The sequence below is a fragment of the Xenopus tropicalis genome, chromosome 2 (assembly GCF_000004195.4).
Source record: "Xenopus tropicalis strain Nigerian chromosome 2, UCB_Xtro_10.0, whole genome shotgun sequence".
Lineage (NCBI taxonomy): Eukaryota > Metazoa > Chordata > Amphibia > Anura > Pipidae > Xenopus > Xenopus tropicalis.
The window spans coordinates 438,074-453,111 of NC_030678.2; the positions used below are offsets into that span (position 1 = coordinate 438,074).

Consider the following 15,038-nt stretch of genomic DNA (forward strand, 5'->3'; position numbering starts at 1 on the left):
ATTCTTACCCACATCCCCTGTCTTACCCCTACTCTGGGCTTCATTCCTACCCACAATCCCCTGTCTTACCCCTACTCTGGGCTTTCATTCCTACCCACAATCCCCTCTCTGACCTCCTCACTGGGCTTCATTCTTACCCACAATCCCCTGTCTTACCCCCACTCTGGGCTTCATCCTACCCTCAATCCCTGTTTACCCCCACTCTGGGCTTCATTCCTACCCACAATCCCCTGTCTTACCCCCACTCTGGGCTTCATTCCTACCCACAATCCCCTGTCTTACCCCTACTCTGGGCTTCATTCCTACCCACAATCCCCTGTCTTACCCCTACTCTGGGCTTCATTCCTACCCACAATCCCCTGTCTTACCCCTACTCTGGGCTTCATTCCTACCCACATCCCCTGTCTTACCCCTACTCTGGGCTTCATTCCTACCCACAATCCCCTGTCTTTACCCCTACTCTGGGCTTCGTTCCTACCCACAATCCCCTGTCTTACCCCCTACTCTGGGCTTCGTTCCTACCCACAATCCCCTGTCTTACCCCCATCTGGGCTTCATTCCTACCCACAATCCCCTGTCTTACCCCTACTCTGGGCTTCATTCCTACCCACAATCCCCTGTCTTACCCCTACTCTGGGTTTCATTTCTACCCACAATCCCCTGTCTTACCCCACTCTGGGCTTCATTCCTACCCACAATCCCTGTCTTACCCCTACTCTGGGCTTCATTCCTACCCACAATCCCCTGTCTTACCCCTACTCTGGGCTTCATTCCACCCCACAATCCCCTGTCTTACCCCTACTCAGTTGGGCTTCATTCCTACCCACATCCCCTGTCTTACCCTACTCTGGGCTTCATTCCTACCCACCAATCCCCTGTCTTACCCCTACTCTGGGCTTCATTCCTCCCACAATCCCCTGTCTTACCCCTACTCTGGGGTTTTCATTTCTACCCACAATCCCCTGTCTTACCCCCAGTCTGGGCTTCATTCCTACCCACAATCCCCTGTCTTACCCCTACTCTGGGCTTCATTCCTACCCACAATCCCCTGTCTTACCCCTACTCTGGGCTTCATTCCTACCCACAATCCCCTGTCTTTACCCCTACTCTGGGTTTCATTTCTACCCACAATCCCCTGTCTTACCCCCACTCTGGGCTTCATTCCTACCCACAATCCCTGTCTTACCCCTACTCCTGGGCTTCATTCCTACCCACAATCCCCTGTCTTACCCTACTCTGGGCTTCATTCCTACCCACAATCCCCTGTCTTACCCCCACTCTGGGCTTCATTCCTACCCACAATCCCCCTGTCTTACCCCTACTCTGGGCTTCATTCCTACCCACAATCCCCTGTCTTACCCCCACTCTGGGCTTCATTCCTACCCACAATCCCCTGTCTTACCCCCACTCTGGGCTTCATTCCTACCCACAATCCCCTGTCTTACCCCTACTCTGGGCTTCATTCCTACCCACAATCCCCTGTCTTACCCCCACTCTGGGCTTCATTCCTACCCACAATCCCCTGTCTTACCCCTACTCTGGGCTTCATTCCTACCCACAATCCCCTGTCTTACCCCTACTCTGGGCTTCATTCCTACCCACAATCCCCTGTCTTACCCCTACTCTGGGCTTCATTCCTACCCACAATCCCCTGTCTTACCCCTACTCTGGGCTTCATTCCTACCCACAATCCCTCAGTTTCCTGTTTAACCCTTACGTTGGGCTTTATCCCTCACACTGCCACAATCTCCCCTACAGAGAGTTTTATACCCCCCCCCATTCTCCCATGTGACCCCTCCCACTGGGTTCCTTGCCCACAGTACTGGCCAGGTGGCCCCCATACCCCCGCTGAGTAACGTAGCCCCTATACCCTGTGTTGCCCCCCAGAGACTATGAGGGGTAAGTAGGAATGGGGGGGGGGGCAGTGTACAATCCAGATCTTTCCCTCACTGAGTTTATTGTGATACGAGAACCTGCTATTAAATGGGCGAAATTAATGAAGGGCTTATTCTGTTGCTAGGGTAACCAGAACTCATTATCATTATGGAACCCAATTACCTGCTAATGAAGGGGAAATTGCTCCCAAGCCCCATATATGTAGAGATTCAGATGTGTATGAGGTTAGAGTGAAAGCTCTGCTGCCTAATATACGGCCGGTATGAGATCTGCCTGTCTATACAGACTGCCTTCCCTGTATGTGTCCATGTGAGGTTAGAGTGAAAGCTCTGCTGCCTAATATACGGCCGGGTATGAGATCTGCCTGTCTATACAGACTGCCTTCCCTGTATGTGTCCATGTGAGGTTAGAGTGAAAGCTCTGCTGCCTAATATACACCCAGATACCACATTATTGTGCTGGCAGTGCTGTGTTTACAGTAAGTAGTGGTAGCGCCATGTTACGGGGCATTGTGACTGTAGCGGGGCAGCACTATGGCAGCACCGGCACCTCTAGGTATTTAAGCCCCTGAGGGCCACCCCATACCACTTTTAAAAGGATACTATCATTTTCCATCATTTACCATATCCAAAACGTGTATTTATATATTAACCCCGTGCAGCCTGAAGAAGGTCTAAGTAGGGATATTCTAGAGGGGACGAATAAGGTTAAACAGGGAATCTTCCCCCAAGGGACTGTGTGAGTGTGAGTGTGAGTGTGTGAGTGTGTGTATGTGTGTGTGTGTGTGTGTGTGAGTGTGTGTGAGTGTGAGAGTGTGTGTGAGTGAGAGTGTGTGAGTGTGTGTGTGTGAGAGTGTGAGTGTGAGTGTGTGTGAGTGTGTGTGTGTGAGTGTGTGTGTGTGAGAGTGTGAGTGTGTGTGTGTGTGAGTGAGTGTGAGTGTGAGAGTGTGAGTGTGTGTGAGTCTGTGTGTGTGAGTGTGTGTGAGTCTGTGTGTGTGAGTGTGTGTGTGAGAGTGTGAGTGTGTGTGAGTCTGTGTGTGTGAGTGTGTGTGAGTCTGTGTGTGTGAGTGTGTGTGTGGGTGTGTGAGTGAGTGTGAGTGTGTGTGTGTGAGAGTGTGATTGTGTGTGAGAGTGTGTGTGAGTGTGTGAGTGAGTGTGTGAGTGTATGTGTGTAAGTGTGTGAGAGTGTGAGTGTGTGTGCAAGTCAGTGCTGTGGGATTGGCTGAGCTCTCACCTGTGGTTTCCTGCGCTGGAGCCGACTGTCTGACTGTCACACACAGGAAGCAGAATTAGAGCAGTCTCAGTCTTTCAGATTCGCATTGTGCACTGGGTTATCCATGGCTCCAGCCTTTGGTGGTCTCCTGTTGCTCGGCATTCTGGGTAAGGGCCTTCTACTTGCATTTTGTTAGAGAAATTGTTCTTTTGGGGCTTCTTGCTAAACCTGGGGTGCGGGGGCACTGTTCTGCTTTACAGCATTGCAGTCAATTAGCTGTATGTGCCACAGGCCCTTGAGTCACTCAGGTTGGAACCTTCCCAATCTCTCTGCCAGGCAGTGTCAGACTTACCGGCCTGTACTCTCTGCTGAGATCCTGTTCTGCTTTACAGTATTGCAGTCTATTAGCTGTATGTGCCACAGGCCCTTGAGTTACTCAGGTTGGAACCTTTCCAGTCTCTCTGCCAGGCAGTGTCAGACTTACCGGCCTATACTCTCTGCTGAGATCCTGTTCTGCTTTACAGTACTGCAGTCTATTAGCTGTATGTGCCACAAGCCCTTGAGTTACTCAGGTTGGAACCTTTCCAGTCTCTCTGCCAGGCAGTGTCAGACTTACCGGCCTATACTCTCTGCTGAGATCCTGTTCTGCTTTACAGTACTGCAGTCTATTAGCTGTATGTGCCACAAGCCCTTGAGTTACTCAGGTTGGAACCTTTCCAGTCTCTCTGCCAGGCAGTGTCAGACTTACCGGCCTATACTCTCTGCTGAGATCCTGTTCTGCTTTACAGTACTGCAGTCTATTAGCTGTATGTGCCACAGGCCCTTGAGTTACTCAGGTTGGAACCTTCCCAATCTCTCTGCCAGGCAGTGTCAGACTTACCGGCCTGTACTCTCTGCTGAGATCCTGTTCTGCTTTACAGTACTGCAGTCTATTAGCTGTATGTGCCACATGCCTTTGAGTTACTCAGGTTGGAACCTTCCCAATCTCTCTGCCAGGCAGTGTCAGACTTACCGGCCTGTACTCTCTGCAGAGATCCTGTTCTGCTTTACAGTATTGCAGTCTATTAGCTGTATGTGCCACAGGCCCTTGAGTTACTCAGGTTGGAACCTTTCCAGTCTCTCTGCCAGGCAGTGTCAGACTTACCGGCCTATACTCTCTGCTGAGATCCTGTTCTGCTTTACAGTACTGCAGTCTATTAGCTGTATGTGCCACAGGCCCTTGAGTTACTCAGGTTGGAACCTTCCCAATCTCTCTGCCAGGCAGTGTCAGACTTACCGGCCTGTACTCTCTGCTGAGATCCTGTTCTGCTTTACAGTACTGCAGTCTATTAGCTGTATGTGCCACAGGCCCTTGAGTTACTCAGGTTGGAACCTTCCCAATCTCTTTGCCAGGCAGTGTCAGACTTACCGGCCTATACTCTCTGCTGAGATCCTGTTCTGCTTTACAGTACTGGCAGTCTATTAGCTGTATGTGCCACAGGCCCTTGAGTTACTCAGGTTGGAACCTTCCCAGTCTCTCTGCCAGGCAGTGTCAGACTTACCGGCCTGTACTCTCTGCTGAGATCCTGTTCTGCTTTACAGTACTGCAGTCTATTAGCTGTATGTGCCACAGGCCCTTGACTTACTCAGGTTGGAACCTTCCCAATCTCTCTGCCAGGCAGTGTCAGACTTACCGGCCTGTACTCTCTGCTGAGATCCTGTTCTGCTTTACAGTACTGCAGTCTATTAGCTGTATGTGCCACAGGCCCTTGAGTTACTCAGGTTGGAACCTTCCCAGTCTCTCTGCCAGGCAGTGTCAGACTTACCGGCCTGTACTCTCTGCTGAGATCCTGTTCTGCTTTACAGTACTGCAGTCTATTAGCTGTATGTGCCACAGGCCCTTGAGTTACTCAGGTTGGAACCTTCCCAGTCTCTCTGCCAGGCAGTGTCAGACTTACCGGCCTGTACTCTCTGCTGTGATCCTGTTCTGCTTTACAGTACTGCAGTCTATTAGCTGTATGTGCCACAAGCCCTTGAGTTACTCAGGTTGGAACCTTCCCAATCTCTTTGCCAGGCAGTGTCAGACTTACCGGCCTATACTCTCTGCTGAGATCCTGTTCTGCTTTACAGTACTGCAGTCTATTAGCTGTATGTGCCACAGGCCCTTGAGTTACTCAGGTTGGAACCTTCCCAGTCTCTCTGCCAGGCAGTGTCAGACTTACCGGCCTGTACTCTCTGCTGAGATCCTGTTCTGCTTTACAGTACTGCAGTCTATTAGCTGTATGTGCCACAGGCCCTTGACTTACTCAGGTTGGAACCTTCCCATCTCTCTGCCAGGCAGTGTCAGACTTACCGGCCTGTACTCTCTGCTGAGATCCTGTTCTGCTTTACAGTACTGGCAGTCTATTAGCTGTATGTGCCACAGGCCCTTGAGTTACTCAGGTTGGAACCTTCCCAGTCTCTCTGCCAGGCAGTGTCAGACTTACCGGCCTGTACTCTCTGCTGAGATCCTGTTCTGCTTTACAGTACTGCAGTCTATTAGCTGTATGTGCCACAGGCCCTTGAGTTACTCAGGTTGGAACCTTCCCAGTCTCTCTGCCAGGCAGTGTCAGACTTACCGGCCTGTACTCTCTGCTGTGATCCTGTTCTGCTTTACAGTACTGCAGTCTATTAGCTGTATGTGCCACAAGCCCTTGAGTTACTCAGGTTGGAACCTTCCCAATCTCTCTGCCAGGCAGTGTCAGACTTACCGGCCTGTACTCTCTGCTGAGATCCTGTTCTGCTTTACAGTACTGCAGTCTATTAGCTGTATGTGCCACAAGCCCTTGAGTTACTCAGGTTGGAACCTTCCCAGTCTCTTTGCCAGGCAGTGTCAGATTTACCGGCCTGTACTCTCTGCTGAGATCCTGTTCTGCTTTACAGTACTGCAGTCTATTAGCTGTATGTGCCACAAGCCCTTGAGTTACTCAGGTTGGAACCTTCCCAATCTCTCTGCCAGGCAGTGTCAGACTTACCGGCCTATACTCTCTGCTGAGATCCTGTTCTGCTTTACAGTACTGCAGTCTATTAGCTGTATGTGCCACAAGCCCTTGAGTTACTCAGGTTGGAACCTTCCCAGTCTCTCTGCCAGGCAGTGTCAGACTTACCGGCCTATACTCTCTGCTGAGATCCTGTTCTGCTTTACAGTACTGCAGTCTATTAGCTGTATGTGCCACATGCCCTTGAGTTACTCAGGTTGGAACCTTCCCAGTCTCTTTGCCAGGCAGTGTCAGATTTACCGGCCTGTACTCTCTGCTGAGATCCTGTTCTGCTTTACAGTACTGCAGTCTATTAGCTGTATGTGCCACATGCCCTTGAGTTACTCAGGTTGGAACCTTTCCAGTCTCTCTGCCAGGCAGTGTCAGACTTACCGGCCTGTACTCTCTGCTGAGATCCTGTTCTGCTTTACAGTACTGCAGTCTATTAGCTGTATGTGCCACAAGCCCTTGAGTTACTCAGGTTGGAACCTTCCCAATCTCTCTGCCAGGCAGTGTCAGACTTACCGGCCTATACTCTCTGCTGAGATCCTGTTCTGCTTTACAGTACTGCAGTCTATTAGCTGTATGTGCCACATGCCCTTGAGTTACTCAGGTTGGAACCTTCCCAGTCTCTTTGCCAGGCAGTGTCAGATTTACCGGCCTGTACTCTCTGCTGAGATCCTGTTCCGCTTTACAGTACTGCAGTCTATTAGCTGTATGTGCCACATGCCCTTGAGTTACTCAGGTTGGAACTTCCCAATCTCTCTGCCAGGCAGTGTCAGACTTACCGGCCTGTACTCTCTGCTGAGATCCTGGGGGAGGGAGGTACATCAATATGTGACTGACCCGAGGGTCCCGAATCTCTTGCAGGTGCATTGTGGGCCCAGCGGGAAGTGGCCATACAGCCGGGACCCCTGTTTCGTACGGAAGGGACACACATCAGTATCTGGTGCAATGTGCGTGGCTACCAGGGGCCCTCGGAGCAGAATTTTGATTGGTCCATATACCTGCCCGCCGCCCCTGAGAAGGAGATCCAGATAGTCAGTACCCAGAATCCCTCCTTTGCGTATGCCCTGTACCAGCCGCGAGTGCGCTCCGGGGGCATCTACGTGGAGCGAGTGAGCGGGGACCGGGCCCTCTTACATATCCGCCAACTGCAGGACCAGGACACGGGCGAGTACGAATGCCACACCCCCAACACTGACCCCTCCTATCATGGCAGCTACAGCGCCAAGGTCAACCTGCAAGGTAGGTTGGGGGGCACTACCCATCATTCCACAGGGCCCCTGTTTCACATGAATGAGGGGTGGTGCCAGGTTAAAGGAAAAGCAAAATGCATACATGCCCATGTGGGATGTGGGGGGGTGTAGGTGCCACTGCGGGTGGGATGTGGGGGTGTAGGTGCCACTGCGGGTGGGAATGTTGGGGGGGTAGGTGCCTACTGCGGGTGGGATGCGGGGGAGTGTAGGTGCCCTGCGGGTGGGATGCGGGGGAGTGTAGGTGCCACTGCGGGGTGGGATGCGGGGGGGTGTAGGTGCCACTGCGGGTGGGATGCGGGGGGTGTAGGTGCCACTGCGGGTGGATGCGGGGGAGTGTAGGTGCCACTGCGGGGTGGGATGCGGGGAGTGTAGGTGCCAACTGCGGGTGGATGCGGGGGGGTGTAGGTGCCCCACTGCGGGTGGGATGCGGGGGGGTGTAGGTGCCACTGCGGGTGGGGGATGCGGGGGGTGTAGGTGCCACTGCGGGTGGATGCGGGGGGGTGGTAGGTGCACTGCGGGTGGGATGCGGGGGGGTGTAGGTGCCACTGCGGGTGGGATGCGGGGAGTGTAGGTGCCACTGCGGGTGGGATGCGGGGGGGGTGTAGGTGCCACTGCGGGTTGGGAATTGCGGGGGAGTGTAGGTGCCACTGCGGGTGGGATGCGGGGGGTGTAGGTGCCACTGCGGGGTGGGATGCGGGGGGGGTGTAGGTGCCACTGCGGGTGGATGCGGGGGAGTGTAGGTGGCCACTGCGGGTGGGATGCGGGGGGTGTAGGTGCCACTGCGGGTGGGATGCGGGGGGGGCACTGGGGCTAATCTTGCCTTTCCCCCTCCCGTAGTTCTGCCCGACACCCTAGAGGTCACGATGCCCCCCCAGGACCTGCAGAAAGCAGAGGGGGCCCCCCTGGAGTTGCACTGCCACGTGTCGGTGTCGCCCACTCAGCACACCCACCTGTCCGTCACGTGGCTACTTACCTCTGGCAGCGACACGGAAATCCTGAGTCTGACCCGCGACTTTGAGCTCCTCCCAGGGGCGGGCTATGGGCGGCGCTTCCAGGCCGGGGACCTGCGGATGGACAAACTGGGCAGCGCCGACTACAGACTGCGCATTGGGGCCCTGCAGGAGTCGGACCAGGGGCGGATCTCTTGTCGGGCGCAGGAATGGATCCAGGATCCGGGCGGGAACTGGACTGTCATCACCCAGAAGCAGTCGCACAGAACCAATGTCACGGTCCAACCACTGACAGGTACCGCCCTCCTCCCGGGGGAACCAATGGGGAATGAGGATTCAGTGAGTATAATGTGCGCCAGATCATCGGGAAATAGGGGAGCCCAGAATCCGGGATTGGGATCCCAGGGATCCAGTAGGATTGGGACTCCGCCGGTCCATACAGGTCATGTGACCTTTGTCATGTAAACAAGAAAGCTTCCTGGATATAATATTAGGGGCCAATCAACGGATCGGGGGGGGGGGGATGAGCCAGACTGTAGGGATCGGGGGGGATGAGCCGGACTGTAGGGATCGGGGGGATGAGCCGGACTGTAGGGCTCGGGGGGGATGAGCCGGACTGTAGGGATCAGGGGGGGATGAGCCGGACTGTAGGGATCGGGGGGGGGGGATGAGCCGGACTGTAGGGATCGGGGGGGATGAGCCGGACTGTAGGGATCGGGGGGGATGAGCCGGACTGTAGGGATCGGGGGGGGATGAGCCGGACTGTAGGGATCGGGGGGGGGGGGGATGAGCCGGACTGTAGGGACGGGGGGGGGGGGATGAGCCGGACTGTAGGGATCGGGGGGCATGAGCCGGACTGTAGGGATCGGGGGGGATGAGCCGGACTGTAGGGATCGGGGGGGATGAGCCCGGATTATAGGGATCGGGGGGGATGAGCCGGACTGTAGGGATCCGGGGGGGATGAGCCGGACTGTAGGATCGGGGGGGATGAGCCGGATTATAGGGATCGGGGGGGATGAGCCGGACTGTAGGGATCGGGGGGGATGAGCCGGATTATAGGATCGGGGGGGGGATGAGCGGACCTGTAGGGATCGGGGGGGATGAGCCGGATTATAGGGATCGGGGGGGGGGATGAGCCGGACTGTAGGGATCGGGGGGGATGAGCCGGACTGTAGGGAATCGGGGGCATGAGCCGGACTGTAGGGATCGGGGGGGATGAGCCGGACTGTAGGGATCGGGGGGGATGAGCCGGATTATAGGGATCGGGGGGGGATGAGCCGGACTGTAGGGATCGGGGGGGATGAGCCGGATTATAGGGATCGGGGGGGGGGATGAGCCGGACTGTAGGGATCGGGGGGATGAGCCGGACGTGTAGGATCGGGGGCATGAGCCGGACTGTAGGGATCGGGGGGGATGAGCCGGACTGTAGGGATCGGGGGGGGGGGGATGAGCCGGACTGTAGGGATCGGGGGGATGAGCCGGACTGTAGGGATCGGGGGGGATGAGCCGGACTGTAGGGATCGGGGGGGGGGGATGAGCCGGACTGTAGGGATCGGGGGGAATGAGCCGGACTGTAGGGATCGGGGGGGATGAGCCGGATTATAGGGATCGGGGGGATGAGCCGGACTGTAGGGATCGGGGGGGATGAGCCGGACTGTAGGGATCGGGGGGATGAGCCGGACTGTAGGGATCGGGGGGGATGAGCCGGATTATAGGATCGGGGGGGATGAGCCGGACTGTAGGGATCGGGGGGATGAGCCGGATTATAGGGATCGGGGGGGGATGAGCCGGACTGTAGGGATCGGGGGGGATGAGCCGGATTATAGGGATCGGGGGGGGGATGAGCCGGACTGTAGGGATCGGGGGGGATGAGCCGGACTGTAGGGATCGGGGGGCATGAGCCGGACTGTAGGGATCGGGGGGATGAGCCGGACTGTAGGGATCGGGGGGATGAGCCGGATTATAGGGATCGGGGGGGGATGAGCCGGACTGTAGGGATCGGGGGCATGAGCCGGACTGTAGGGATCGGGGGGGGATGAGCCGGACTGTAGGGATCGGGGGGGATGAGCCGGACTGTAGGGATCGGGGGGGATGAGCCGGACTGTAGGGATCGGGGGGATGAGCCGGACTGTAGGGATCAGGGGCATGAGCCGGACTGTAGGGATCGGGGGGATGAGCCGGACTGTAGGGATCGGGGGGATGAGCCGGACTGTAGGGATCGGGGGCATGAGCCGGACTGTAGGGATCGGGGGGGATGAGCCGGACTGTAGGGATCGGGGGGATGAGCCGGATTATAGGGATCGGGGGGATGAGCCGGACTGTAGGGATCGGGGGGGATGAGCCGGACTGTAGGGATCGGGGGGGATGAGCCGGACTGTAGGGATCGGGGGGATGAGCCGGATTATAGGGATCGGGGGGGATGAGCCGGACTGTAGGGATGGGGGGGATGAGCCGGATTATAGGGATCGGGGGGGGGATGAGCCGGACTGTAGGGATCGGGGGGATGAGCCGGATTATAGGGATCGGGGGGGGATGAGGACGGACTGTAGGGATCGGGGGGGATGAGCCGGACTGTAGGGATCGGGGGATGAGCCGGACTGTAGGGATCGGGGGGGATGAGCCGGACTGTAGGGATCGGGGGGGATGAGCCGATTATAGGGATCGGGGGGGATGAGCCGGACTGTAGGGATCGGGGGGCATGAGCCGGACTGTAGGGATCGGGGGGGGATGAGCCGGACTGTAGGGATCGGGGGGGATGAGCCGGACTGTAGGGATCGGGGGGATGAGCCGGAACTGTGGGATCGGGGGGATGAGCCGGACTGTAGGATCAGGGGGGCATGAGCCGGACTGTAGGGATCGGGGGGATGAGCCGGACGTAGGATCAGGGGGGCATGAGCGGCTGTAGGGATCGGGGGGATGAGCGGACTGTAGGGATCGGGGGGGATGAGCCGGACTGTAGGATCGGGGGGAGAGCCGGACTGTAGGGATGGGGGGGATGAGCCGGACTGTAGGGATCGGGGGGATGAGCGGACTGTAGGGATCGGGGGGGATGAGCCGACTGTAGGATCGGGGGATGAGCCGGACTGTAGGGATCGGGGGGGGGGGATGAGCCGGACTGTAGGGATCGGGGGGGGGGCTGAGCCGGACTGTAGGGATCGGGGGGGGGGGGGATGAGCCGGACTGTAGGGATCGGGGGGGGGGATGAGCCGGACTGTAGGGATCGGGGGCATGAGCCGACTGTAGGGATCGGGGGGGGATGAGCCGGACTGTAGGGATCGGGGGGGATGAGCCGGACTGTAGGGATCGGGGGGGATGAGCCGGACTGTAGGGATCGGGGGGCATGAGCCGGACTGTAGGGATCGGGGGGCCCCGATCCCTACAGTCCGGCTCATCCCCCCGATCCCTACAGTCCGGCTCATCCCCCCCGATCCCTACAGTCCGGCTCATCCATCCCCCCTTCGATCCCTACAGTCCGGCTCATCCCCCCCGATCCCTACAGTCCGCATCCTCCATCGCCCCCGATCCCTACAGTCCGGCTCATCCCCCCCGATCCCTACAGTCCGGCTCATCCCCCCCCCCCCCCCCGATCCTACAGTCCGGCTCATCCCCCCCCCCGATCCCTACAGTCCGGCTCATCCCCCCCCCCCCGATCCCTACAGTCCGGCTCATCCCCCCCCGATCCTACAGTCCGCTCATCCCCCCGATCCCTACAGTCCGGCTCATCCCCCCCCGATCCCTACAGTCCGGCTCATCCCCCCCCGATCCCTACAGTCCGGCTCATCCCCCCCGATCCCTACAGTCCGGCTCATCCCCCCCCGATCCCTACAGTCCGCTCATCCCCCCCGATCCCTACATCCGGCTCCCCCCGCGATACGGTATCAGTTCACCTACAGTCCGGCTCATCCCCCCCGATCCCTACAGTCCGGCTCATCCCCCCTGATCCCTACAGTCCGGCTCATCCCCCCGATCCCTCAGTCCCGGCTCATCCCCCCCCGATCCCTACAGTCCGGCTCATCCCCCCGATCCTACAGTCCGGCCTCATCCCCCCCCGATCCTACAGTCCGGCTCATGCCCCCCGATCCCTACCAGTCCGGCTCATCCCCGCCCCCGATTTCCCTATACATCCGGCTCATCCCCCCGATCCCTACAGTCCGGCTCATCCCCCCCGATCCCTACAGTCCGGCTCATGCCCCCCGATCCCTACAGTCCGGCTCATCCCCCCGCCGATCCCTACAGTCCGGCTCATCCCCCCCCCGATCCCTATAATCCGGCTCATCCCCCCCGATCCTACAGTCCGGCTCATCCCCCCCCGATCCCTATAACCCGGCTCATCCCCCGCCGATCCCTACAGTCCGGCTCATCCCCCCCGATCCCTATAAATCCGGCTCATCCCCCCCGATCCCTACAGTCCGGCTCATCCCCCCCGATCCCTACAGTCCGGCTCATCCCCCGTCCTACAGTCCCGCTCATCCCCCCGATCCCTATAATCGGCTCATCCCCCCGATCCCTACAGTCCGGCTCATCCCCCGATCCCTACAGTCCGGCTCATCCCCGATCCCTACAGTCCGGCTCTCCCCCCGATCCTACAGTCGCTCATCCCCCTCCCTACAGTCCGGCTCATGCCCCTGATCCTACAGTCCGGCTCATCCCCCGATCCTACAGTCCGGCTCATCCCCCCCGATCCCTACAGTCCGGCTCATCCCCCCCGATCCCTACAGTCCGGCTCATCCCCACCCCGATCCCTACAGTCCGGTCATGCCCCCCGATCCCTACAGTCCGGCTCATCCCCCCCCGATCCCTATAATCCGGTCATCCCCCCCGATCCCTACAGTCCGCTCATCCCCCCGATCCTACAGTCCGGCTCATCCCCCCGATCCCTACAGTCCGGCTCATCCCCCCCGATCCTACAGTCGGCTCATCCCCCCCCGATCCCTAAATACCGGCTCATCCCCCCCGATCCCTACAGTCCGGCTCATCCCCCCCCGATCCCTATAATCCGGCTCATCCCCCCCGATCCCTACAGTCCGGCTCATCCCCCCCGATCCTATAATCCGGCTCATCCCCCCCGATCCCTACAGTCCGCTCATCCCCCCCGATCCCTACAGTCCGGCTCATCCCCCCCGATCCCTACAGTCCGGCTCATCCCCCATCCGACCCTATATCCGGCTCATCCCCCCCGATCCCTACAGTCCGGCTCATCCCCCCGATCCCTACAGTCCGGCTCATCCCCCCCCCCCGATCCCTACAGTCCGGCTCATCCCCCCGATCCCTACAGTCCGGCTCATCCCCCCGATCCCTACAGTCCGGCTCATCCCCCCCCCCCCGATCCCTACAGTCCGCGGCTCATCCCCCCCGATCCCTAAGTCCGGCTCATGCCCCCGATCCTACAGTCCGGCTCATCCCCCCCGATCCCTACAGTCCGGCTCATCCCCCCCCCGATCCCTAAATCCGCTCATCCCCCCGATCCCTACAGTCCGGCTCAATCCCCCCCGATCCTATAATCCGGCTCATCCCCCCGATCCCTACAGTCCGGCTCACCCATCCCTACAGTCCGGCTCATGCCCCCGATTCCCTACAGTCCGGCTCATCCCCCCCGATCCCTACAGTCCGGCTCATCCCCCCCGATCCCTATAATCCGGCTCATCCCCCCCGATCCCTACAGTCCGGCTCATCCCCCCCCCGATCCCTATAATCCGGCTCATCCCCCCGATCCCTACAGTCCGGCTCATCCCCCCGATCCCTATAATCCGGCTCATCCCCCCCGATCCCTACAGTCCGGCTCATCCCTCCCCGATCCCTACAGTCCGCTCATCCCCCCCGATCCTATAATCCGGCTCATCCCCCCGATCCCTACAGTCCGGCTCATCCCCCCGATCCCTACAGTCCGGCTCATGCCCCCCGATCCCTACAGTCCGGCTCATCCCCCCCCCGATCCCTACAGTCCGGCTCATCCCCCCCCCCCCGATCCCTACAGTCCGGCTCATCCCCCCCCGATCCCTACAGTCCGGCTCATCCCCCCGATCCCTACAGTCCGGCTCATCCCCCCCGATCCCTACAGTCCGCTCATCCCCCCCCCCGATCCCTACAGTCCGGCTCATCCCCCCCTGATCCCTACAGTCGCGGCTCATCCCCCCCGATCCCTACAGTCCGGCTCATCCCCCCCGATCCCTACAGTCGGCTCATCCCCCCCGATCCCTACAGTCTGGCCATCCCCCCCCCCCGATCCGTTGATTGGCCCGCTAATATTATATCCAGGAAGCTTTCTTGTTTACATGACAAAAGGTCACATGACCTGTATGACCGGGTCGGAGTCCCAATCCTACTGGATCCCTGGGATCCCAATCCCGGATTCTGGGCTCCCCTATTTCCCGATGCATCTGGCGCACATTTATACTCACTGAATCCTCATTCCCCATTGGTTCCCCCGGGAGGAGGGCGGTACCTGTCAGTGGTTGGACCGTGACATTGGTTCTGTGCGACTGCTTCTGGGTGATGACAGTCCAGTTCCCGCCCGGATCCTGGATCCATTCCTGCGCCCGACAAGAGATCCGCCCTGGTCCGACTCCTGCAGGCCCCAATGCGCAGTCTGTAGTCGGCGCTGCCCAGTTTGTCCATCCGCAGTCCCCGGCCTGGAAGCGCCGCCCATAAGCCCGCCCCTGGGAGGAGCTCAAAGTCGCGGTCAGACTCAGGATTTCCGTGTCGCTGCAGAGGTAAGTAGCCACGTA

The 15,038-nt window shown here is 58.7% G+C and overlaps 1 protein-coding gene across 1 annotated transcript in view; it reads left to right on the forward strand.

Moving 5' to 3' along the window:
- Positions 1-3,198: 3,198 nt before the first annotated feature.
- LOC116408892 (immunoglobulin superfamily member 3-like) overlaps positions 3,199-15,038 on the forward strand; it is a gene marked incomplete at its 3' end in the record, with an annotated part of 45,976 nt that continues 34,136 nt past the window's right edge. Inside the window, exons 1-3 of the mRNA XM_031897230.1 lie at positions 3,199-3,275; positions 6,975-7,352; positions 8,201-8,608. Of these exons, the coding sequence (XP_031753090.1) occupies positions 3,233-3,275; positions 6,975-7,352; positions 8,201-8,608 (829 nt within the window). The remainder of the gene's footprint in view (positions 3,276-6,974; positions 7,353-8,200; positions 8,609-15,038) is intronic.